Source organism: Artemia franciscana, chromosome 2 (assembly GCF_032884065.1).
Source record: "Artemia franciscana chromosome 2, ASM3288406v1, whole genome shotgun sequence".
NCBI classification, from domain to species: Eukaryota; Metazoa; Arthropoda; class Branchiopoda; order Anostraca; family Artemiidae; genus Artemia; species Artemia franciscana.
The window spans coordinates 15501632-15527889 of NC_088864.1; the positions used below are offsets into that span (position 1 = coordinate 15501632).

A 26258-nucleotide genomic window follows, 5' to 3' on the forward strand; every position below is an offset into this window, starting at 1 on the left:
AGTGTTTATTTCTCTTTCAAACAGGTCGTGGCAACGAACTGTAAGTAAGGAGCGAGTCGGCTCAATAGTAACCGAAACTCTAAGAAGCAGAATTTTGATGTTAATAGATACATCAAAACAACCAACTTATTATGCTGATTCTAAATATATAAGATTGGTCAAATTCATTGTCACCCATCAAAACTTACTGGTCAGGTAAAATTTGTCTGATTTTCAAAATAGGGAGGAAACACCCGTAAAATTCAAGGAATCTTGATGAAAATCATACTATCAGATTCGGCGTATCCATGAACCCTACTGTAGAATGTTCAAGCTTCTACATATAAAAACGTTGAATTTTACTATTTTTGCCACAGGACAGATTTATTTGATTGTTCTTTGTTGTTTTTTTCAGGGGTAATTGTATTAAAATGATAGTACTAGAAGATCGGGAAAGGGCGCATTCAAACGCAAATTAAAAGCTAGTGCACTTTTTAAGTGACAAAAAAAATATTGGAGTGCAATTGGCCCCCCTCCCACACCCATTTATTTCCAAAAGTTACCTTATTGGGGAGGGAGGTTTCCGGAGGGGGAAGAATTCCACGAAAATTCTTACACTGGGGGGGGGGGATTTGACACAATTCTCATACGAAATTCTTGTTAACTGTCTTACGTTATCTTTGCCAACTCACTTTTGTATGTGGAGATGTTCCGGGGTAATTATACGGTGTTTTTTTTCCGCGTGTTTTGATTTTTGAAAAAAAAAGTTTATCCGGAAGGGGGCCTTTCCGGAATGATCGAGAAACCGATTAGAGATTAAAGTCTTTTACAAATGAAAGCATGCTACGTATAATATGTCAGGCTGAATCGCTTGCATGAAATTTTACGGGGAGGAAGGATTTTCAACAAGCATGAAACTGTCTGGAGGGAACTGGAAGAGGGTGTACTTTACGTTGGATGGAATTATCACGGAATTTTTTTAAACTCAAAACGAACAGAAATTATTCCGTATATTAAGGGCTGCCCCCTCCTCAGTACCTTGCTCTTTACGCTATAGTTTGACTGTCTGTCCCAATTTTTAAGAGCGGCTACTGAAACACAGGGGCCGTTTAATTAGAATAAGAAGCTTTTTTTAAAGTGCTAATAGCTTTAGCGTAAAGATCAAGGTATTGGAAAGAGACCCTTCATACACGGAATAATTTCTGTCGTTTAGAATTTTAATGTTGCTCCTTACTTTCAGTTTAAAAAAAAACTTTCTTTTTATTTAACTGGATTAAGACCAAAATTACGATTAGCGTTCAATACCAAGCTCAATTAGAAAATGTGTTGATGAAAACAGTTTTTACTTATAATCAGATAATAAAATAAAATAAACATCCCTCAAATTAACCGCGTAAGATAATTCATGGAAAGTATTTGTCTTGGTTCTGATTTTGCTAAGAAACAATAATTTAAAACATAACTCATTTTGAATATAAGCACTTATTTAAAAAAAATAATTTAAAATAAAATCCAAAAAAGAAATTCACAAAAAGAAATAAAGAGCTATATTAAACTAAGGGGCTCGAAGCGCCCCTACCAACTAGGTGTTGGGGTGGCGCGAAGCGCCACCCCAACAGCTAGTTTGTTATAGAAATCTTACTTAGTCCATACAAAAGAATGGTTACCATAGATATTTGTCTTATTGCTTTATGTTTTTTTTTTTTGCTTGTAACTGTGGCTTATGCACGCGAATATTTTTTTTTTTTATTTTATTTTTTATTTTGATTTTTTAATTTTGATATTTTGATTGATTTTGAACTATGTGTTTTTATTTCTAATTGCTTTAAAAACTTCCCAGTTACATAGGAGTGCCGCACGGTGGCGCATTTGTTATAGAAATCTTACTTAGTCCATACAAGAGAATGGTTACCATAGATATTTGTCTTATTGCTTTATATGTATTCTTTTTTTTGCTTGTAACTGTGGCTTATGCATGCGAATATTTATTTTTATTTTTTTTTTTTTATTTGGATTTTTTGATTGATTTTGAACTATGTGTTTTTATTTCTAATTGCTTCAAAAACTTCCCAGTTACATAGGAGTGCCACACGGTGGCGCATTTGTTATAGAAATCTTACTTAGTCCATACAAGAGAATGGTTACCATAGATATTTGTCTTATTGCTTTTGTGTTGTTTTTTTTTTTGCTTGTAACTGTGGCTTATGCATGCGAATATTTGTTTTTTTTTTATTTTTTTTTATTTTGATTTTTTGATTTTGATTTTTTGAGTGATTTTGAACTATGTGTTTTTATTTCTAATTGCTTCAAAAACTTCCCAGTTACATAGGAGTGCCACACGGTGGCACATTTGTTATAGAAATCTTACTTAGTCCATACAAGAGAATAGTTACCATAGATATTTGTCTTATTGCTTTTGTGTTTTTTTTTTGCTTGTAACTGTGGCTTATGCATGCGAATATTTGTTTTTTCTTTATTTTTTTTTATTTTGATTTTTTGATTTTGATTTTTTGAGTGATTTTGAACTATTTGTTTTAATTTCTAATTGCTTCAAAAACTTCCCAGTTACATAGGAGTGCCGCACGGTGTCATATTTGTTATAGAAATCTTACTTAGTCCATACAAAAGAGTGGTTACCATAGATATTTGTCTTATTGCTTTATGTGTATTTTTTTTTGCTTGTAACTGTGGCTTATGCATGCGAATATTTGTTTTTTTTATTTTTTTTTATTTTGATTTTTTGATTGATTTTGAACTATGTGTTTTTATTTCTAATTGCTTCTAATTTCTAACTGTGGCTTATGCATGCGAATATTTGTTTTTTTTATTTTTTTTTATTTCGATTTTTTTATTTTGATTTTTTTGATTGATTTTGAACTATGTGTTCTTATTTCTAATCGCTTCAAAAACTTCCCAGTTACATAGGAGTGCCGCACGGTGGCGTATTTGTTATAGAAATCTTCCTTAGATATTTGTCTTATTGCTTTTGTGTTTTTTTTTGCTTGTAACTGTGGCTTATGCATGCGAATATTTGTTTTTTTGATTTTGATTTTTTTATTGATTTTAAACTATGTGTTTTTATTTCTTTTATTTCTAATAACTTCAAAAACTTCCCAGTTACATAGGAGTGCCGCACGGTGGCGTATTTGTTATAGAAATCTTACTTAGTCCATACAAAAGAGTGGTTACCATAGATATTTGTCTTATTGCTTTATGTGTATTTTTTTTGCTTGTAACTGTGGCTCATGCATGCGAATATTTGTTTTTTTATTTTTTTTTTATTTTGATTTTTTTGATTCATTTTGAACTATGTGTTTTAATTTCTAATTGCTTCAAAAACTTCCCAGTTACATAGGAGTGCCGCACGGTGTCATATTTGTTATAGAAATCTTACTTAGTCCATACAAAAGAGTGGTTACCATAGATATTTGTCTTATTGCTTTATGTGTATTTTTTTTGCTTGTAACTGTGACTTATGCATGCGAATATTTATTTTTATTTTTTTTTTTATTTGGATTTTTTGATTGATTTTGAACTATGTGTTTTTATTTCTAATTGCTTCAAAAACTTCCCAGTTACATAGGAGTGCCACACGGTGGCGCATTTGTTATAGAAATCTTACTTAGTCCATACAAGAGAATGGTTACCATAGATATTTGTCTTATTGCTTTTGTGTTGTTTTTTTTTGCTTGTAACTGTGGCTTATGCATGCGAATATTTGTTTTTTTTTATTTTTTTTTATTTTGATTTTTTGATTTTGATTTTTTGAGTGATTTTGAACTATTTGTTTTTGTTTCTAATTGCTTCAAAAACTTCCCAGTTACATAGGAGTGCCACACGGTGGCGCATTTGTTATAGAAATCTTACTTAGTCCATACAAGAGAATAGTTACCATAGATATTTGTCTTATTGCTTTTGTGTTTTTTTTTTTGCTTGTAACTGTGGCTTATGCATGCGAATATTTGTTTTTTTTTATTTTTTTTTATTTTGATTTTTTTGATTTTGATTTTTTGAGTGATTTTGAACTATTCGTTTTAATTTCTAATTGCTTCAAAAACTTCCCAGTTACATAGGAGTGCCGCACGGTGTCATATTTGTTATAGAAATCTTACTTAGTCCATACAAAAGAGTGGTTACCATAGATATTTGTCTTATTGCTTTATGTGTATTTTTTTTTGCTTGTAACTGTGGCTTATGCATGCGAATATTTGTTTTTTTTATTTTTTTTTATTTTGATTTTTTGATTGATTTTGAACTATGTGTTTTTATTTCTAATTGCTTCTAATTTCTAACTGTGGCTTATGCATGCGAATATTTGTTTTTTTTATTTTTTTTTATTTCGATTTTTTTATTTTGATTTTTTTGATTGATTTTGAACTATGTGTTCTTATTTCTAACCGCTTCAAAAACTTCCCAGTTGCATAGGAGTGCCGCACGGTGGCGTATTCGTTATAGAAATCTTCCTTAGATATTTGTCTTATTGCTTTTGTGTTTTTTTTTGCTTGTAACTGTGGCTTATGCATGCGAATATTTGTTTTTTTGATTTTGATTTTTTTATTGATTTTAAACTATGTGTTTTTATTTCTTTTATTTCTAATAACTTCAAAAACTTCCCAGTTACATAGGAGTGCCGCACGGTGGCGTATTTGTTATAGAAATCTTACTTAGTCCATACAAAAGAGTGGTTACCATAGATATTTGTCTTATTGCTTTATGTGTATTTTTTTTTGCTTGTAACTGTGGCTTATGCATGCGAATATTTGTTTTTTTATTTTTTTTTTATTTTGATTTTTTTGATTCATTTTGAACTATGTGTTTTAATTTCTAATTGCTTCAAAAACTTCCCAGTTACATAGGAGTGCCGCACGGTGTCATATTTGTTATAGAAATCTTACTTAGTCCATACAAAAGAGTGGTTACCATAGATATTTGTCTTATTGCTTTATGTGTATTTTTTTTGCTTATAACTGTGGCTTATGCATGCGAATATTTGTTTTTTTTATTTTTTTTTATTTTGATTTTTTGATTGATTTTGAACTATGTGTTTTTATTTCTAATTGCTTCAAAAACTTCCCAGTTACATAGGAGTGCCGCACAGTGGCATATTTGTTATAGAAATCTTACTTAGTCCATACAAAAGAAGGGTTACCATAAATATTTGTCTTATTGCTTAATTTGTATTTTTTTTTGCTTGTAACTGTGGCATGCGAATATTTGTTTTTTTTATTTTTTTTTATTTTGATTTTTTGATTGATTTTGAACTATGTGTTTTTATTTCTAATTGCTTCATAAACTTCCCAGTTACATAGGAGTGCCGCACAGTGGCATATTTGTTATAGAAATCTTACTTAGTCCATACAAAAGAAGGGTTACCATAGATATTTGTCTTATCGCTTTATGGTTTTTTTTTTTTTGCTTGTAACTGTGGCTTATGCATGCGAATATTTGTTTTTTTTATTTTTTTTTTATTTTGATTTTTTGATTGATTTTGAACTATGTGTTTTTATTTCTAATTGCTTCAAAAACTTCCCAGTTACATAGGAGTGCCGCACAGTGGCATATTTGTTATAGAAATCTTACTTAGTCCATACAAAAGAAGGGTTACCATAAATATTTGTCTTATTGTTTTATGTGTATTTTTTTTGCTTGTAACTGTGGCTTATGCATGCGAATATTTGTTTTTTTTTATTTTTTTATTTTGATTTTTTGAGTGATTTTGAACTATTTGTTTTTATTTCTAATTGCTTCAAGAACTTCCCAGTTACATAGGAGTGCCACACGGTGGCGCATTTGTTATAGAAATCTTACTTAGTCCATACAAGAGAATGGTTACCATAGATATTTGTCTTATTGCTTTTGTGTTTTTTTTTTGCTTGTAACTGTGGCTTATGCATGCGAATATTTGTTTTCTTTATTTTGATTTATTGATTTTGATTTTTTTATTGATTTTAAACTATGTGTTTTTATTTCATTTATTTCTAATAACTTCAAAAACTTCCCAGTTACATAGGAGTGCCGCACGGTGGCGTATTTGTTATAGAAATCTTACTTAGTCCATACAAGAGACCATAGATATTTGTCTTGTTGCTTTATGTTTTTTTTGCTTGTAACTGTGGCTTATGCATGCGAATATTTGTTTTTTTTTATTTTTGTTTTTTTTTTGATTTTTTGATTTTGATTTTTTTGATTCATTTTGAACTATGTGTTTTAATTTCTAATTGCTTCAAAAACTTCCCAGTTACATAGGAGTGCCGCACGGTGGCGTATTTGTTATAGAAATCTTACTTAGTCCATAAAAGAGAATGGTTACCATAGATATTTGTCTTATTGTTTTATGTTTTTTTTTGTAACTGTGGCTTATGCATGCGAATATTTGTTTTTTTTTAAGTTTTTTTATTTCGATTTTTTTATTTTGATTTTTTTGATTGATTTTGAACTATTTGTTTTAATTTCTAATTGCTTCAAAAACTTCCCAGTTACATAGGAGTGCCGCACGGTGTCATATTTGTTATAGAAATCTTACTTAGTCCATACAAAAGAGTGGTTACCATAGATATTTGTCTTATTGCTTTATGTGTATTTTTTTTGCTTGTAACTGTGGCTTATGCATGCGAATATTTGTTTTTTTGATTTTTTTTTATTTTGATTTTTTGATTGATTTTGAACTATGTGTTTTTATTTCTAATTGCTTCTAATTTCTAACTGTGGCTTATGCATGCGAATATTTGTTTTTTTTATTTTTTTTTATTTCGATTTTTTTATTTTGATTTTTTTGATTGATTTTGAACTATGTGTTCTTATTTCTAATCGCTTCAAAAACTTCCCAGTTACATAGGAGTGCCGCACGGTGGCGTATTTGTTATAGAAATCTTCCTTAGATATTTGTCTTATTGCTTTTGTGTTTTTTTTTTGCTTGTAACTGTGGCTTATGCATGCGAATATTTGTTTTTTTGATTTTAATTTTTTTATTGATTTTAAACTATGTGTTTTTATTTCTTTTATTTCTAATAACTTCAAAAACTTTTCAGTTACATAGGAGTGCCGCACGGTGGCGTATTTGTTATAGAAATCTTACTTAGTCCATACAAAAGAGTGGTTACCATAGATATTTGTCTTATTGCTTTATGTGTATTTTTTTTGCTTGCAACTGTGGCTTATGCATGCGAATATTTGTTTTTTTATTTTTTTTTATTTTGATTTTTTTTGATTCATTTTGAACTATGTGTTTTAATTTCTAATTGCTTCAAAAACTTCCCAGTTACATAGGAGTGCCGCACGGTGTCATATTTGTTATAGAAATCTTACTTAGTCCATACAAAAGAGTGGTTACCATAGATATTTGTCTTATTGCTTTATGTGTATTTTTTTTTGCTTGTAACTCTGGCTTATGCATGCGAATATTTGTTTTTTTTATTTTTTTTTATTTTGATTTTTTGATTGATTTTGAACTATGTGTTTTTATTTCTAATTGCTTCAAAAACTTCCCAGTTACATAGGAGTGCCGCACAGTGGCATATTTGCTATAGAAATCTTACTTAGTCCATACAAAAGAAGGGTTACCATAAATATTTGTCTTATTGCTTTATGTGTATTTTTTTTTTGCTTGTAACTGTGGCATGCTAATATTTGTTTTTTTTATTTTTTTTTATTTTGATTTTTTGATTGATTTTGAACTATGTGTTTTTATTTCTAATTGCTTCAAAAACTTCCGAGTTACATAGGAGTGCCGCACAGTGGCATATTTGTTATAGAAATCTTACTTAGTCCATACAAAAGAAGGGTTACCATAGATATTTGTCTTATCGCTTTATGGTTTTTTTTTTTTTGCTTGTAACTGTGGCTTATGCATGCGAATATTTGTTTTTTTATTTTTTTTTATTTTGATTTTTTGATTGATTTTGAACTATGTGTTTTTATTTCTAATTGCTTCAAAAACTTCCCAGTTACATAGGAGTGCCGCACAGTGGCATATTTGTTATAGAAATCTTACTTAGTCCATACAAAAGAAGGGTTACCATAAATATTTGTCTTATTGCTTTATGTGTATTTTTTTTTGCTTGTAACTGTGGCTTATGCATGCGAATATTTGTTTTTTTTAATTTTTTTATTTTGATTTTTTGAGTGATTTTGAACTATTTGTTTTTATTTCTAATTGCTTCAAGAACTTCCCAGTTACATAGGAGTGCCACACGGTGGCGCATTTGTTATAGAAATCTTACTTAGTCCATACAAGAGAATGGTTACCATAGATATTTGTCTTATTGCTTTTGTGTTTGTTTTTTTTTTGCTTGTAACTGTGGCTTATGCATGCGAATATTTGTTTTTTTTATTTTGATTTATTGATTTTGATTTTTTGATTGATTTTAACCTATGTGTTTTTATTTCATTTATTTCTAATAACTTCAAAAACTTCCCAGTTACATAGGAGTGCCGCACGGTGGCGTATTTGTTATAGAAATCTTACTTAGTCCATACAAGATACCATAGATATTTGTCTTGTTGCTTTATGTTTTTTTGCTTGTAACTGTGGCTTATGCATGCGAATATTTGTTTTTTTTTATTTTTGTTTTTTTTTGATTTTTTGATTTTGATTTTTTTGATTCATTTTGAACTATGTGTTTTAATTTCTAATTGCTTCAAAAACTTCCCAGTTACATAGGAGTGCCGCACGGTGGCGTATTTGTAATAGAAATCTTACTTAGTCAATAAAAGAGAATGGTTACCATAGATATTTGTCTTATTGTTTTATGTTTTTTTTTGTAACTGTGGCTTATGCATGCGAATATTTGTTTTTTTTATTTTTTTTTATTTCGATTTTTTTATTTTGATTTTTTTGATTGATTTTGAACTATGTGTTCTTATTTCTAATCGCTTCAAAAACTTCCCAGTTACATAGGAGTGCCGCACGGTGGCGTATTTGTTATAGAAATCTTCCTTAGTCCATACAAGAGAATGGTTACCATAGATATTTGTCATATGCGAATATTTGTTTTTTTTTGTTTTTTTTTATTTTTTTGATTGATTTTTAACTATGTGTTTTTATTTCTAATTGCTTCAAAAACTTCCCAGTTACATAGGAGTGCCGCACGGTGGCGTATTTGTTATAGAAATCTTACTTAGTCCATCAAGATAATGGTTACCATAGATATTTGTCTTATCGCTTTATGGTTTTTTTTTTGCTTGTAACTGTGGCTTATGCATGCGAATATTTGTTTTTTTTATTTTCTTTTATTTTGATTTTTTAAATTTGATTTTTTTGATTATTTTTGAACTATGTGTTTTTATTTCTAATTGATTCAAAAACTTCCCAGTTACATAGGAGTGCCGCACGGTGGCGTATTTGTTATAGAAATCTTACTTAGTCCATAAAAGAGAATGGTTACCATAGATATTTGTCTTATTGTTTTATGTTTTTTTTTGTAACTGTGGCTTATGCATTCGAATATTTGTTTTTTTTATTTTTTTTTATTTCGATTTTTTGATTTTGATTTTTTTGATTGATTTTGAACTATGTGTTCTTATTTCTAATCGCTTCAAAAACTTCCCAGTTACATAGGAGTGCCGCACGGTGGCGTATTTTTTATAGAAATCTTCCTTAGTCCATACAAGAGAATGGTTACCATAGATATTTGTCTTATGCGAATATTTGTTTTTTTTTGTTTTTTTTTTTATTTTTTTGATTGATTTTTAATTATGTGTTTTTATTTCTAATTGCTTCAAAAACTTCCCAGTTACATAGGAGTGCCGCACGGTGGCATATTTGTTATAGAAATCTTACTTAGTCCATCAAGATAATGGTTACCATAGATATTTGTCTTATCGCTTTATGGTTTTTTTTTTGCTTGTAACTGTGGCTTATGCATGCGAATATTTGTTTTTTTTATTTTTTTTTATTTTGATTTTTTAAATTTGATTTTTTTGATTATTTTTGAACTATGTGTTTTTATTTTTAATTGCTTCAAAAACTTCCCAGTTACATAGGAGTGCCGCACGGTGGCGTATTTGTTACAGAAATCTTACTTAGTCCATACAAGAGAATGGTTACCATAGATATTTGCCTTATTGCTTTATGTTTATTTTTTTTGCTTGTAATTGTGGCTTATGCATGCGAATATTTGTTTTTTTTATTTTTTTTTATTTTGATTTTTTAAATTTGATTTTTTTGATTATTTTTGAACTATGTGTTTTTATTTCTAATTGCTTCAAAAACTTCCCAGTTACATAGTAGTGCCGCACGGTGGCGCATTTGTTATAGAAATCTTCCTTAGTCCATACAAGAGAATGGTTACCATAGATATTTGTCTTATTGCTTTATGTTTTTTTTTTGCTTGTAACTGTGGCTTATTAATGCGAATATTTGTTTTTTTTTATTTTGATTTATTGATTTTGATTTTTTTATTGATTTTAAACTATGTGTTTTTATTTCATTTATTTCTAATAACTTCAAAAACTTCCCAGTTACATAGGAGTGCCGCACGGTGGCGTATTTGTTATAGAAATCTTACTTAGTCCATACAAGAGACCATAGATATTTGTCTTGTTGCTTTATGTTTTTTTTTGTAACTGTGGCTTATGCATGCGAATATTTGTTTTTTTTTATTTTTTTTTATTTCGATTTTTTTATTTTGATTTTTTTGATTGATTTTGAACTATGTGTTCTTATTTCTAATCGCTTCAAAAACTTCCCAGTTACATAGGAGTGCCGCACGGTGGCGTATTTGTTATAGAAATCTTCCTTAGTCCATACAAGAGAATGGTTACCATAGATATTTGTCTTATGCGAATATTTTTTTTTTTTTTTTTTTTTTTTTTTTTTTTTTTTTTTTTGATTGATTTTTAACTATGTGTTTTTATTTCTAATTGCTTCAAAAACTTCCCAGTTACATAGGAGTGCCACACGGTGGCGTATTTGTTATAGAAATCTTACTTAGTCCATCAAGATAATGGTTACCATAGATATTTGTCTTATCGCTTTATGTTTATTTTTTTGCTTGTAACTGTGGCTTATGCATGCGAATATTTTTTTTTTTTTTTTTTTTATTTTGATTTTTTAAATTTGATTTTTTTGATTATTTTTGAACTATGTGTTTTTATTTCTAATTGCTTCAAAAACTTCCCAGTTACATAGGAGTGCCGCATGGTGGCGCATTTGTTATAGAAATCTTACTTAGTCCATACAAGAGAATGGTTACCATAGATATTTGTCTTATTGCTTTATGTTTTTTTTTGCTTGTAACTGTGGCTTATGCATGCGAATATTTGTTTTTTTTTTATTTTGATTTATTGATTTTGATTTTTTTATTGATTTTAAAATATGTGTTTTTATTTCATTTATTTCTAATAACTTCAAAAACTTCCCAGTTACATAGGAGTGCCGCACGATGGCGTATTTGTTATAGAAATCTTACTTAGTCCATACAAGAGACCATAGATATTTGTCTTGTTGCTTTATGTTTTTTTGCTTGTAACTGTGGCTTATGCATGCGAATATTTGTTTTTTTTTATTTTTTTTTTTTTTGATTTTTTGATTTTGATTTTTTTGATTCATTTTGAACTATGTGTTTTAATTTCTAATTGCTTCAAAAGCTTCCCAGTTACATAGGAGTGCCGCACAGTGGCATATTTGTTATAGAAATATTACTTAGTCCATAAAAGAGAATGGTTACCATAGATATTTGTCTTATTGTTTTATGTTTTTTTTTGTAACTGTGGCTTATGCATGCGAATATTTGTTTTTTTTTATTTTTTTTTTATTTCGATTTTTTTATTTTGATTTTTTTGATTGATTTTGAACTATGTGTTCTTATTTCTAATCGCTTCAAAACTTCCCAGTTACATAGGAGTGCCGTACGGTGGCGTATTTGTTGTAGAAATCTTCCTTAGTCCATACAAGAGAATGGTTACCATAGATATTTGTCTTATGCGAATATTTGTTTTTTTTTTTTTGATTGATTTTTAACTGTGTTTCTATTTCTAATTGCTTCAAAAACTTCCCAGTTACATAGGAGTGCCGCACGGTGGCGTATTTGTTATAGAAATCTTACTTAGTCCATCAAGATTATGGTTACCATAGATATTTGTCTTATCGCTTTATGTTTTTTTTTTGCTTGTAACTTTGGCTTATGCATGCGAATATTTGTTTTTTTTATTTTGATTTTTTAAATTTGATTTTTTTGATTTTTTTTGAACTATGTGTTTTTATTTCTAATTGCTTCAAAAACTTCCCAGTTACATAGGAGTGCCGCACGGTGGCGTATTTGTTATAGAAATCTTACTTAGTTCATACAAGAGAATGGTTACCATAGATATTTGTCTTATTGCTTTATGTTTATTTTTTTTGCTTGTAACTTTGGTTTATGCATGCGAATATTTGTATTTTTTATTTTTTTTTATTTTGACTTTTTGATTTTGATTTTTTTGATTGATTTTCAACTATGCGTTTTCATTTCTAATTGCTTCAAAAACTTCCCAGTTACATAGGAGTGCCGCACGGTGGCGTATTTGTTATAGAAATCTTACTTAGTCCATACAAGAGAATGGTTACCATAGATATTTATCTTATTGCTTTATGTTTATTTTTTTTTTGCTTGTAACTGTGGCTATGGCATGCGAATATTTGTTTTGTTTTGTTTTTTTTTCTTTATTTTATTTTGATTTTTTAATTCTGATTTTTTTGATTGATTTTGAACTATGTGTTTTTATTTCTAATTGCTTAAGTCCATCAAGATAATGGTTACCATAGATATTTGTCTTATCGCTTTATGGTTTTTTTTTTTGTAACTGTGGCTTATGCATGCGAATATTTGTTTTTTTATTTTTTTTTTATTTTGATTTTATAAATTTGATTTTTTTGATTATTTTTGAACTATGTGTTTTTATTTCTAATTGCTTCAAAAACTTCCCAGTTACATAGGAGTGCCGCACGGTGGCGTATTTGTTATAGAAATCTTACTTAGTCCATACAAGAGAATGGTTACCATAGATATTTGTCTTATTGCTTTATGTTTATTTGCATGCGAATATTTGTATTTTTTTATTTTTTTTTATTTTGACTTTTTGATTTTGATTTTTTTTTATTGATTTTGAACTACGCGTTTTCATTTCTAATTGCTTCAAATACTTCCCAGTTACATAGGAGTGCCGCACGGTGGCGTATTTGTTATAGAAATCTTACTTAGTCCATACAAGAGAATGGTTACCATATATATTTATCTTTTTGCTTTATGTTTTTTATTTTTTTTGCTTGTAACTGTGGCTATGGCATGCGAATATTTGTTTTTTTTTTTTTTTTTTTTTTTTGATTTTTTAATTCTGATTTTTTTGATTGATTTTGAACTATGTGTTTTTATTTCCAATAGCGTCAAAAACTTCCCAGTTACATAGGAGCGCCGCACGGTGGCGTATTTGTCATAGAAATCTTACTTATTCCATACAAGAGAATGGTTACCATAGATATTTGACTTATTGCTTTATGTTTTTTTTGCTTGTAACTTTGGCTTATGCATGCGAATATTTGTTTTTTTTTATTTTGATTTATTGATTTTGATTTTTTTATTGATTTTAAAATATGTGTTTTTATTTCATTTATTTCTAATAACTTCAAAAACTTCCCAGTTACATAGGAGTGCCGCACGATGGCGTATTTGTTATAGAAATCTTACTTAGTCCATACAAGAGACCATAGATATTTGTCTTGTTGCTTTATGTTTTTTTGCTTGTAACTGTGGCTTATGCATGCGAATATTTGTTTTTTTTTATTTTTATTTTTTTTGATTTTTTGATTTTGATTTTTTTGATTCATTTTGAACTATGTGTTTTAATTTCTAATTGCTTCAAAAGCTTCCCAGTTACATAGGAGTGCCGCACAGTGGCATATTTGTTATAGAAATATTACTTAGTCCATAAAAGAGAATGGTTACCATAGATATTTGTCTTATTGTTTTATGTTTTTTTTGTAACTGTGGCTTATGCATGCGAATATTTGTTTTTTTTTATTTATTTTTTTATTTCGATTTTTTTATTTTGATTTTTTTGATTGATTTTGAACTATGTGTTCTTATTTCTAATCGCTTCAAAACTTCCCAGTTACATAGGAGTGCCGTACGGTGGCGTATTTGTTGTAGAAATCTTCCTTAGTCCATACAAGAGAATGGTTACCATAGATATTTGTCTTATGCGAATATTTGTTTTTTTTTTTTTGATTGATTTTTAACTGTGTTTCTATTTCTAATTGCTTCAAAAACTTCCCAGTTACATAGGAGTGCCGCACGGTGGCGTATTTGTTATAGAAATCTTACTTAGTCCATCAAGATTATGGTTACCATAGATATTTGTCTTATCGCTTTATGTTTTTTTTTTGCTTGTAACTTTTGCTTATGCATGCGAATATTTGTTTTTTTTATTTTGATTTTTTAAATTTGATTTTTTTGATTTTTTTTGAACTATGTGTTTTTATTTCTAATTGCTTCAAAAACTTCCCAGTTACATAGGAGTGCCGCACGGTGGCGTATTTGTTATAGAAATCATACTTAGTTCATACAAGAGAATGGTTACCATAGATATTTGTCTTATTGCTTTATGTTTATTTTTTTTGCTTGTAACTTTGGTTTATGCATGCGAATATTTGTATTTTTTATTTTTTTTTATTTTGACTTTTTGATTTTGATTTTTTTGATTGATTTTCAACTATGCGTTTTCATTTCTAATTGCTTCAAAAACTTCCCAGTTACATAGGAGTGCCGCACGGTGGCGTATTTGTTATAGAAATCTTACTTAGTCCATACAAGAGAATGGTTACCATAGATATTTATCTTATTGCTTTATGTTTATTTTTTTTTTTGCTTGTAACTGTGGCTATGGCATGCGAATATTTGTTTTGTTTTGTTTTTTTTTCTTTATTTTATTTTGATTTTTTAATTCTGATTTTTTTGATTGATTTTGAACTATGTGTTTTTATTTCTAATTGCTTAAGTCCATCAAGATAATGGTTACCATAGATATTTGTCTTATCGCTTTATGGTTTTTTTTTTTTTTGTAACTGTGGCTTATGCATGCGAATATTTGTTTTTTTATTTTTTTTTTATTTTGATTTTATAAATTTGATTTTTTTGATTATTTTTGAACTATGTGTTTTTATTTCTAATAGCTTCAAAAACTTCCCAGTTACATAGGAGTGCCGCACGGTGGCGTATTTGTTATAGAAATCTTACTTAGTCCATACAAGAGAATGGTTACCATAGATATTTGTCTTATTGCTTTATGTTCATTTTTTGTTTTTGCTTGTAACTGTGGCTTATGCATGCGAATATTTGTATTTTTTTATTTTTTTTTATTTTGACTTTTTGATTTTGATTTTTTTTTATTGATTTTGAACTACGCGTTTTCATTTCTAATTGCTTCAAATACTTCCCAGTTACATAGGAGTGCCGCACGGTGGCGTATTTGTTATAGAAATCTTACTTAGTCCATACAAGAGAATGGTTACCATATATATTTATCTTTTTGCTTTATGTTTTTTATTTTTTTTGCTTGTAACTGTGGCTATGGCATGCGAATATTTGTTTTTTTTTTTTTTTTTTTTTTTTTTTTTTTTTTTTTTTGATTTTTTAATTCTGATTTTTTTGATTGATTTTGAACTATGTGTTTTTATTTCTAATTGCTTCAAAAACTTCCCAGTTACATAGGAGTGCCGCATGGTGGCGTATTTATTATAGAAATCTTCCTTAGTCCATACAAGAGAATAGTTACCATAGATATTTGTCTTATTGCTTTATGTATTTTTTTGCTTGTAACTGTGGCTTATGCATGAGAATATTTGTTTTTTTTTTTATTTTGATTTTTTTATTTTTATTTTTTTTATTTTGAACTACGTGTTTTTATTTCTAATTGCTTCAAAAACTTCCCAGTTACATAGGAGTGCCGCACGGTGGCGTATTTGTTATAGAAATCTTACTTAGTCCATACAAGAGAATGGTTACCATAGATATTTGTCTTATTGCTTTATGTTCATTTTTTGTTTTTGCTTGTAACTGTGGCTTATGCATGCGAATATTTGTTTACATATACAAAAAAAAAAAATATAGGTGGAGTACATAAATATTTTTCTCTATGTCTATCTATCTAAATGTTTTCAGGCTTTAATGTAGCTAAAATAAAAATGTTATGTTTGAAGTAGGCGAAAAAACAGGCAAATTATACGAGAAATGATGGAAGTTATTTTAAAGGAAATCATAGAAATATCAACGTATCGTAGGACAGGATTCTGCCCCGAATTGCCACTTCCCTGCGCATGGACTTGGAGCGAATCGAACAAGATGCTGAACCTTATAGATAAGCAAAATGGTTTATCTTTGATGATTTAGTGCATAAACTTACAGCAGTCCATGAAAGAGAAAATCCCGTGCTTGTAGTCTCAGCATTGGTCCTGAATTTCATAAAAACTTGGTTTGTCGATGATCTCACTACTAGACCAGTTTGAACTCCACTAAGCTCTACCAGTACTGGTGCTGAAGCACTTGATCCATCATATACCTGAAAATAATTTAAAAGAATGACTGCTACTGAACACTGCAAGTAGTTTTTCAGCCAGGGGTCCGTGGAATCCCAGGGTTCTACAGGTTCTATGGAAAACAAAACTACAACGAAGCCAAAAAAAAACTTTGACGAAAATAAATATGAAGTGATAGAAGCAATGCAAATACAGCTGTGACACAGATAAAAACTAAAGGGAAATAGTTGCCGGTAGGGAGATTTGACACTTATTACGATAGCAGAGAATATATACAGGCTAATGTTACAGGCTAGCAACTATAGCCTATAACCGTCTAACTAATCCCAGAATCGTAGAAAGTAGCCCTATATCCTACCAGTACACTTCGTTAGAACTCAACAATACTCCTGACTTCTCCACTGGGAGTTTTAGATTGTATTGTCCATACGCGAGCAAAATCAATCGAAAAAATATACCAGGATAGAAAAACTCGCTAAAATTGTGCAGGGAGTTCTTCAGTTTCCCCTGTGCCTAGAAATTTCATCATCCAAAACCTGAGAAACACACGCCCAGACAATACAGATCAACTCTCAGGATTCCCAATTCTGGGGAAGAATCAACTCTGAGGAAGAGCGTACGAGAAAAAAAAGTCGGAGAACTATAAAATGGTATCTGGAGGAATAATCAGATAAACTCTTTGGCGTACGATTCACCCAACATTTTAGAAACTAGATGGTTAATGGTTCTAAAGTAAACAAGTAATCGATTTTTAAGGAATTTAGCTAGGTCGGACGAATTAGAAACAATTTTGTAAGGAAAAATGACATGAGAAAATGTATTTCAAAAGAAGAGGAGTTGGGAGAGGATGTTCATCTGATGCTAAAATAAGTATCCTATGACACCTACATGGGGGCAGGCAAGTGGAATAAGAGAGAAATATTGAATGTAGAAAAAATTTGATTGACAGGAAACTTTTTTTTTCCAGCAGGATGAGTTCACACAAGCTTAACAATAAGTTTGAAAGGATGGGATAAGGAAAACACATTCTGTACCCCAAATGATTCTATGGACCAAACTAAAATTGGATAATTACTCTTAAAATTCTCAGTTACAGGCATCATAACAATTTAAATAACTTACAGTGAGCACGTCATTGTCTGCTTCAGTATTGAAGTCATCAAAGGAGATCTTTGCAATGTCACCAGATGGCACAGACAATCCATAACATTCATCAAGATCATTGCCATATTCAGCAGGATAGTTTGGAGATGAGTAGACGCCTGTTGGGGACGTCTGATATCGGCCACAAACCTAAAAAAAGCATTATTATTTTCAAATCACGATTGCCAAGTAGAAATCTAATAAGTCTTCTCTCATTGTTCATATTGTGGGGTGGATAGTAAAATGGATGTTATTTTGCCACCTGGTATTCACAATAATAATAGACTTCACACGTTATTATCCATTAAAGAAATGCAGACAAGCTTTTAAACATCAAAAAGCGGCAGCACTTACGTTTTCCCTGAAGAATTCTACCCTTTGGATTAAGTAATATAACATAGACAATATCGCCTCTAACCCCTGGTTCTCACTGCTGCATCAATCCCAACACGATTTTTTTCTGGCGGAAGAGACGTACGACAGAATTGGATGGAGGTTCACAAAGAAACGCAGAATTTTGCGTCGCTGCGACAAACTCTAGAAGAATTCAGATCAAGTTCTCAAACCGAAGCAATGAGAGTGATAAGCCAAACGAGAGTATTAGCAGAAGGATGGGCTATCAGTCCCTGGAATTATCACCTATCAAAGAAGTGGTCATCCAGAAAAACTTGTGGACCCCATTGGTTCTACAGAAGCAATGAGAGTGTTAAGCCGAATTCAGAAAAAGACTATTGCACTTTATCTGTGCACAACGCATGCGATTAGTCGTACGATTTGAACTTATTCAACGCATCCGACATTGCAGCAAAACGGATGGTTTTGCGTCGTTTGTCGCACAATTTTTGTCATTTGTCGCATGTCGCAGGATTTCACGCGAAATTGCAGCAGTGGGAACCATAGGTAAGGGTGGTTTGAACTACTTGGTACTCAGCAAGACAAACTGCGCATGTTCTGCATAGTTTTTAAGAACGGATTTGGGCCTTAAAAAAACGCCACTGGTTTGCTTTTTTAGAGCAGAAATGGGTCTAGTAACACTTTTCAAGATCACATTCAATATAACGGAGCAAAAGATGAACCTATAAGCTATCAAAGGGTATTAGAGCTGTCCTTATCAAAACCTTACAAGTTTCAATATTTTTCCTACCAATTACTATTGATCTAATCATCAAATCTTCCAATCAACTGGATTTCTTCGCATCGTTAGTTACAGTAACAGGAGGAGATAGAAAGAGTCCCAGGTAGAAATACGGTGTTATTATTAGGAGATTTTAACCCTCAGGTCGGTATATACAGGGATAGATGGTATCCTAGTCTAGGTAAATCTGATGTAGGGAAAGAAAACAGTAATGGCTACTGACTGCTGCAATTTTATAAGTAAAACAAACTAGTTATAACCACTACGGTGTTTGGTGATAAAATGGCCCATAAGTTAACATGGTATTGACGTGATGGTAAGACAGCAAACATTATTGATTATGTTATTGTATACCATAGACCGGCAGGATCAATACAAGATATTAGGATACATTGGAGTGCTGTTACTGATGTTAAAAGTAAAGACCACCATCTAGTAATGTCTAGGGTTAATTTAAAGATGAAATTTTGGAAGGGTAACTATCTCCCGGGAAGTTATGATGTTCCGGGAATGTGGAAGTCCACATTCCGGGAATGTGGAAGATGGATGGAATAATTTTAGGAAAATAATTTGTAAAATTGCTAATGGTGCATTAGGGAAGAAAGTTAGGAGAGCTGCTAGGAATATTAGTGAAAAAGCTTTATGTCTAACAAGATGGCATAACTTAATTAAGGTCCGTTTGACCATAAGTAAATAACGAAAGATTGTTTCAAAAAAGTAAATTTATTTTCACAAATTGCATACTTTACTCTATTTTTTTACCTATTTACCAATAAAATCATGGCATCAGTGTTTGGGAATAGGCATGGTGTTTTTTCGGTTGACTTGATGCATCGGAGGAACTACTGTCAATGTAGGAGCATACTGCCTAACCCTCAGAAAGCTCCGCAGAGCGATTAATAAAAGTAAAACGAAAAAACTTAGCATGTTGACAAAGGAAATTGTCCTTCTTCATGACAATGGAAGACCTCACATTGCTGGTCAGTCCCGTAAATTGTTGAACAGTTTAGGTCACTCACGCTGGAAAGTTTTAGGTCACCCACAATGCAGTCCTGATCTTGCGCCGAATGATTACCATCCGTTTCTTCACCTCAAGTAACACCTCAGTGGCAAACGTTACAATGATGATGACGACGTAAAAACGGACGTGAATTACTGGTTAGTGAAACAGGCGGCAAGTTTTTATACAGAGGTTACATCAAAAGTTGTTCAAAGGTATGATAAATGTTGCAACAAACTTGGCAACTATGCTGTTTAATAGAGTAAAGTATGCACTTTTTGGAAATAAATTTACTCTTCTTAAACAATCATTCGTTGTGTACTTATGATCAAACGGACTTTAATTAAAAAAAACGGGCCTCGTAGTAAAATTTTATACTGACATGTTAATAAATTGAAAGGGAGTAATCAATCCGTACTCGTCCTGGTTAAATATATAAACGGGACCACAATTAGTGATAAGGCAAGTGTTAAAGAGAGATGGGTAGAACATTTTGAGATTGTGTTCAACCGAGATAGAGTTGCAGGAAAAGATATAGATGAAAATTAAACAGTTTATGATACATTGAATGTGAAGGAGGATTTTTTGTGAGGAAGAATTAGCGACAGTAATAAAAGGATTAGAAAATAATTAAGCTCCAGGTACTGATAGTGTTGTAAATAAGTTTCTTAAATATGGTGTCTCTGAGGTTAGAAATAAATTACTGAAGATTGTGAATATAATTTTTGAAAAAGGAGAAACACCTATCGATTTTAAAAAAGCCTTAATTAAACCACCGTATAAGAAATGTGATAAGAGTATGTATGATAATTATCGTGGCATTGGTCTGGTCTCTGTAGATACCAAATTACTTAGTAATATGATACTTTTTAGACTGAGAGATGCTGTAGACAAAGTTTAAAAGAGGAGAACAGTGCGGTTTAGAAATGGTAGAGGGAGGGTCGAGCCAATTTTTAATCTTCGGTTAATAACTTAGAAGTGTCTTAGTTATCGAGCACCTTTGGTCCTTAGTTTGATAGATTATGATCAAGCGTTTGATTATGTTGATATGAGAGCTTTAGCGAAGATCTTGTCCATGTATGGTATATCTTCTGCGGTAGGATATGAGGTTAGCAGCTGGTTTCGTATTAAATCAGGAGTCAGGCGGAGTTGTGTTTTATCCCCCTTTATACGGTTCATTTTGATGGACTTAAGGACCACGGGAAAGGAAATGGGAGACGACGGAATCAAACGGGAGGAAAAACTCTCCTGGACTAGATTATGCTGATGATTTAAGCATTTTAGACTAAAATGTGAGCAAAATAAACTTTTAGAGGTTTTGCAAGTTCAGGGTACTTGAATAGGTTTAAAAATTGTTGTTAAGAAGACTGAGCCACTAAAGCTAGAAATAAGTGAAGATGAAAAGGTGACGTTAGGTAACGAAAAGATTGATCAGATGGACAGCTTAACTTACCTTGGTAGTATCAAACAGTTCGTGGTAACGAACTGTAGTAAGGAGCGACCTTGCTCAATAGTAACCGGAACTCTAAAAAACGAAATTTTGATACCAATAGTTACACCAAAAAAATCATATTTTAATGCTGATTTTAAATATATAAGTTTCATCAAATTTAATCTTACCCATCAAAAGTTACGAGCCTGAAAAAATTTGCCACATTTTAGAAAATATGTCATCTAAAAGTCATAAAATCTTAACGAAAATCACACCATCAGATTCAGCGTATCAGAGAACCCTACTGTAGAAGCTTTAAGCTCTTATCTACAAAAATGTGGAATTTTGTATTTTTTGCCAGAAGACAGATCACGGATGTGTGTTTATTTGTTTGTTTGTTTTCTTTTTGTTTTTTGTTTTTCAGGGATGACCGTATCGACCCAGCGATCCTAGAGTGTCACGGCAGGGCTCATTCTAACGGAAATTAGAAGTCTAGTGCCCTTTTTAAGTGACTAAAAATTTAGAGGGCACCTAGGCCCCCTCCCACGCTCATTTTTTCCCAAAGTCACCGGATCAAAATTTTCAGATAGCCATATTGTTCAGCATTGTCGAAAAACTTAAAAGCTATGTCTTTGGGGATGACTTAATCCCCAAAGTCCCAGGGGGTGGGGCTGCACGTTACAAACTTACACCATTGTTTATATATAGTAATGGTTATTGGGAAGTGTACAGACGTTTTCAGGGGGAAATTTTCGCGTTGGGGTGGGGTCAGGTCGGGGGGAGGGAGTTACGTGGGAGGATCTTTCCATGGAGGAATTTATTATTAAGGAAGGTAATTTCCATGAAGGGGTCGCAGGATTTTCTAGGATTATTAAAAAAATGAGAAGATAAATAGAAAAAAAGTTTTTTTCAACTGGAAGTAAGGAGCAGTATTAAAACTTAAAACGAACAGAAAAAATTACGTATATAAGGGAGTTCGTCTCCTCCAAAATACCTTGCTCTTTACGCTAAAGTATTTTTAGTAATTTCAACTAGTTATTCTACTGCCTTTGTGATTCAGGGGTCATTCTTAAAGAATTGGGATGAAATTCAAGCTTTATTGTAAAGAGCGAGGTATAGACGAGGGGGCAAACCCCCTCATATACGTAATAAAAATATTCAAATATAGAAGTTAGTTACGTAAGTTAATTCGTAAGTTACGTACATTTATTGCTAATAAAAACGTTGGTAAAAAAAATTTAAAAAGTTCTTGTTGTATTTTTAAGTAACCAAAACTGGGAAGGCAACTAGGCCTTCTCCTCCGCCTCTTTTTTAATCAAAATCGTCTGATCAGAACTATGAGAAAGCCATTTCGCCAAGAAAAATTAATATACAAATTTCGTTTTAATTATTCATGTGCATTGAGCTAAAATCAAAACATGTATTAATTCAAAAACGTTCAGAAATTAAACGATAAGAACAAGTTGTTTTAACTGCAAGTAAGGAGTGACATTAAAACTTAAAACGAACAAAAATTATTCCTTATATGAAAGGGACTGTCCCCTCCTCAATGCCTCGCTCTTTACTTTAAAGTGTTTCATTGTTTTAAAAAGTAGAACTGTGACCAAGAGTCAAACTTTAGCGTAAGGAGCGAGGCACTGAGGAGGGGACAATCCCTTTCATATACGGAATAATTTCTGTTCGTTTTAATTTTTAATGTTGCTCCTTACTTGAAGTTTTTATTTAATTATTAGTACAGACTGTGGGAGCAGTGAAGATGTTAAAAGTAGAATAGCCAAGGCTCAGGGTGTTTTTTCAAAGTTAAAAAAAAGTTTGGAAGAGCAGGAAGATAAGTCTGCAAACCGAGATTAGAATTTCGGAAGCTACAGTGATGGCAGTGGTGAAATATGGCTTTGAAGCATGAGCGCTCAGAAAAGCGCATAAAGATTTTCTAGATGATATCCAGAGAAATTGTCTACGGATTGTTCTGGGTACCCGGCTGAATGACCTTGGTTCAATCCCGCTTTCTAAGCCTATAGTGAGAGAAAGGTTGAGATAGCTAGGACACGTTTTGCGGATGAAGTATGACAGATTGCCAAAGATTATCCTTTTCAGCCAACCGTCTAGGGCTGAACGAAAAGCAGGTCATCCGCGGTTGTGGTGGGAGGAGGTTACAAAGAAAGATTTAAAGGAAATCGGAACTTCCTGGGATGGTGTAAAAAGGGAGGCTTTGAATGGATCAGGATGGAGGAGGAGCAACCGTAGCCGTGTTGGCCTCAGGCGGCTTGGTGCTGCGGTGAGTTGTTAGTAGCGGTAGTTGCAGCAGTAGAAGTGAGAACATACATAGATATAAGTTTTGCTGCTTCTAACAATTGTCCTTTCCATCCCAAAAAGCTCGGTTTGTTTATCCCCCAGACTAGGTGTCTTTAACAGTTCGGCGATCTATTGAACAATCGATCTGGGCTTGAATGCTGTGTTTGACAATTATGAATCCCTATGTTGTGACCCTCTGACATGTACAATTTATCAACAGGTGGGTAGAAACTTTTCATTGCAGAGCTTTGGGAACAATTGTTGATAAATACCTACACCAAAGCATCAGCTTCAATATAATTTTTCTTTTAATTACAAACTTGTGTCCAAGAAAAAGATTTTTCTCTTGAAAGTTCGTTGCAGAATAGGTCTAAATGTAAATACTAAAGAATAAAAAAAAATCACAGTGATAAAATGATAGCTATAAGGCCGATCAAACCTTATGATCTCAATTACCAACTCAGCATCATCCCAGTTAGCACTAATTTATTTAAGTAATAGTATGTTACTATTTAAATACTACATCGAGAGCTTTAACACAACTTAATTAATAATTCATATCGATGACATTCGAAGCAAGTTTCGAGCATAAGAAGAAACGGCTGATCCATCTACATAAGACGGCTAAGCCATCTACAGTATAAAAATGAGAAAATGAGCCAAAATTTCTCCAGTTCGTATAATCTTCTGTTTCTAGTATAAATATTTATTAAGAAATAGTGCGCTTATTTCAATTTTTTACACCATTCTCTTAATTTTTCTCATAAAAATTAGTCTGTAAAATTCTTGGTTTCTTATGTTAGTTAGAGCTTATGCCTCTTCGTACCATCTTTTGTTTCTAATATAAATATTTTATTAGGAAATTGTGCGCTTCTTTTAATTTTTTGCCCCATTCTTTTACTTTTTCTCTTATGCATATATATATAAAAAATAAAAAACAATCTGGAATTTCCTCAGTTTCTTATATTAGGAAGAGCTTATGGCTATTCACAACACCTTCTGTTTCTAATATGAATATTTTATTAAGAATTTGTGCACTTTTTTTAAACTTTTGTCCCATTCTTTAAATTTTTACTTACAAAAAAAAAAGAATCTTTCTGGAGAAGCTTAGTTTCTTACGTTAGGAAGAGCTTATGGCCTTACAAAATAAACATAGTTTCTAACTAACCGTTGTCCATGTTGCTCGAAAGCCTAATCCACTATTGCTGTAGTCTGACTTAAAGGTTATGTACATATTATTCCCAGTAGATCCAACAGCCAAATTGTTAAATGAACCCGTGAACTCACCAATACTGGGAGAGAAAGCGTTAGTACCATCATAAACCTGGAAAAAACTCTTCATTTAAACACATAGTAAAACATAGAAAAATAAGCAACTGAATTGGTTTATTTTTTTCTTTTTTCAGGCTTATTTGTTAATTTATTCCGTAAAGGACAAATCATTAAGATATGTTATAGGAAGTCCAATTGCGTGGATATGAAAGGGGAAAAAATGTATACTTTTCGAGTATAAGAGCCGTTTGGAAAAATCTATTAACTCTACGTTTAGAATGTAGTTGATTTTAGTGGCAAAGCACTTTTTCTATTATGAATTGCAAGAAAATGGTCAAATTACCAGAAAATCTCGTAACAAAACACCTAAATGAAAAAAGCGAGTTAGGCCAATGGAGACCGAAAAATTGTTTGGAAAGCAGCTTGCTGAGCTAATATAAACACAGCTCTATATCATAATATAAATAATATGAAAATAGATCTATTGATCTATATAATAATATAAAAATAGATCATGCTTAAATATAACAAGCTAACAAATGTACTGACTCGAGTTTCCACTAAACGATTAGCCCATTTTGATCATTATCAAATATTCTAGAGGAGCAAAGACACCAAATACTTTTATGTTCAGTGACTTCAATTCGTATTTCCTTTATGTGCAGTTTATATATTATATATAAACAGAACTTAGAAGAAGAAATATAACTAATGAACGACGAAAGTAAATTCATATAGCCTATCATGCACATTCCCCTTACGGAAAGTCTAAAATATTTCGGGTTTCTCAATACAAGTTTACTCACATTTGAACCCTAGTAGTATATAGCCACGTCTACATTTGGCATTCTATGGAAAACTGGGACGGAAAACTGGCACTTCGAAAAGTTTAGATCGCTACTGCTGTTCCAGTTTCCGCCTTCTGGGTACGGCACAAAAAGACACCAATAAATGGGCTGAAAGCAAAAAAACAGGAAGTGAAGATGGGTTGTTCTGTTTTCTGGTAGCTTTATCAACCAATAATGAAAGACCATGAAATGGAGATCAGCACCACCAGTAAGCACTGTAAGTCCAATTTCTTCTTTTTATCATGCAATAAATTTGAGAAAGAAACCATGGGGCTTATCGAGAAAGATAAAGGAGCTTCTAAAAATTTAGATAAAATAACTAAGCTAAACTGGTTTTCCATAAAACGCCAAATAAAGATTGGAACCGACAACTTAGTATTCTTTGTCACTGTTTTTCATAGAATTAATTGAATTGACAACTGAGACATTAGATTAATTCGTATTTGGCTACTGGACGTATATGCAAATTTACAGAACCGTCTAGAGCTGGTGCAGGCATAATACCAGAGAAAGGCCGGGGCTGAGACCCAGTAAAGATTTTTTTAGCTTGACTGATTTGTATGCTTAAATTGATCTTCATAACCTTCTGTTTTTCCCGATTGATTATTGAAAGTTAAGAAAAACTACACCCAAATTACTATTAGAAATTA

General features: G+C 31.4%; 1 protein-coding gene across 1 annotated transcript in view; it reads right to left on the bottom strand.

Moving 5' to 3' along the window:
• The window catches only part of LOC136037798 (cubilin-like), a 34465-nt gene that overhangs the window by 3325 nt on the left and 4882 nt on the right, over positions 1-26258 (bottom strand). Inside the window, exons 3-5 of the mRNA XM_065720633.1 lie at positions 24657-24812; positions 17609-17779; positions 16354-16509 (exon numbers count right to left, since the gene is read on the bottom strand). Coding sequence (XP_065576705.1) covers positions 16354-16509; positions 17609-17779; positions 24657-24812 — 483 coding nt within the window. The remainder of the gene's footprint in view (positions 1-16353; positions 16510-17608; positions 17780-24656; positions 24813-26258) is intronic.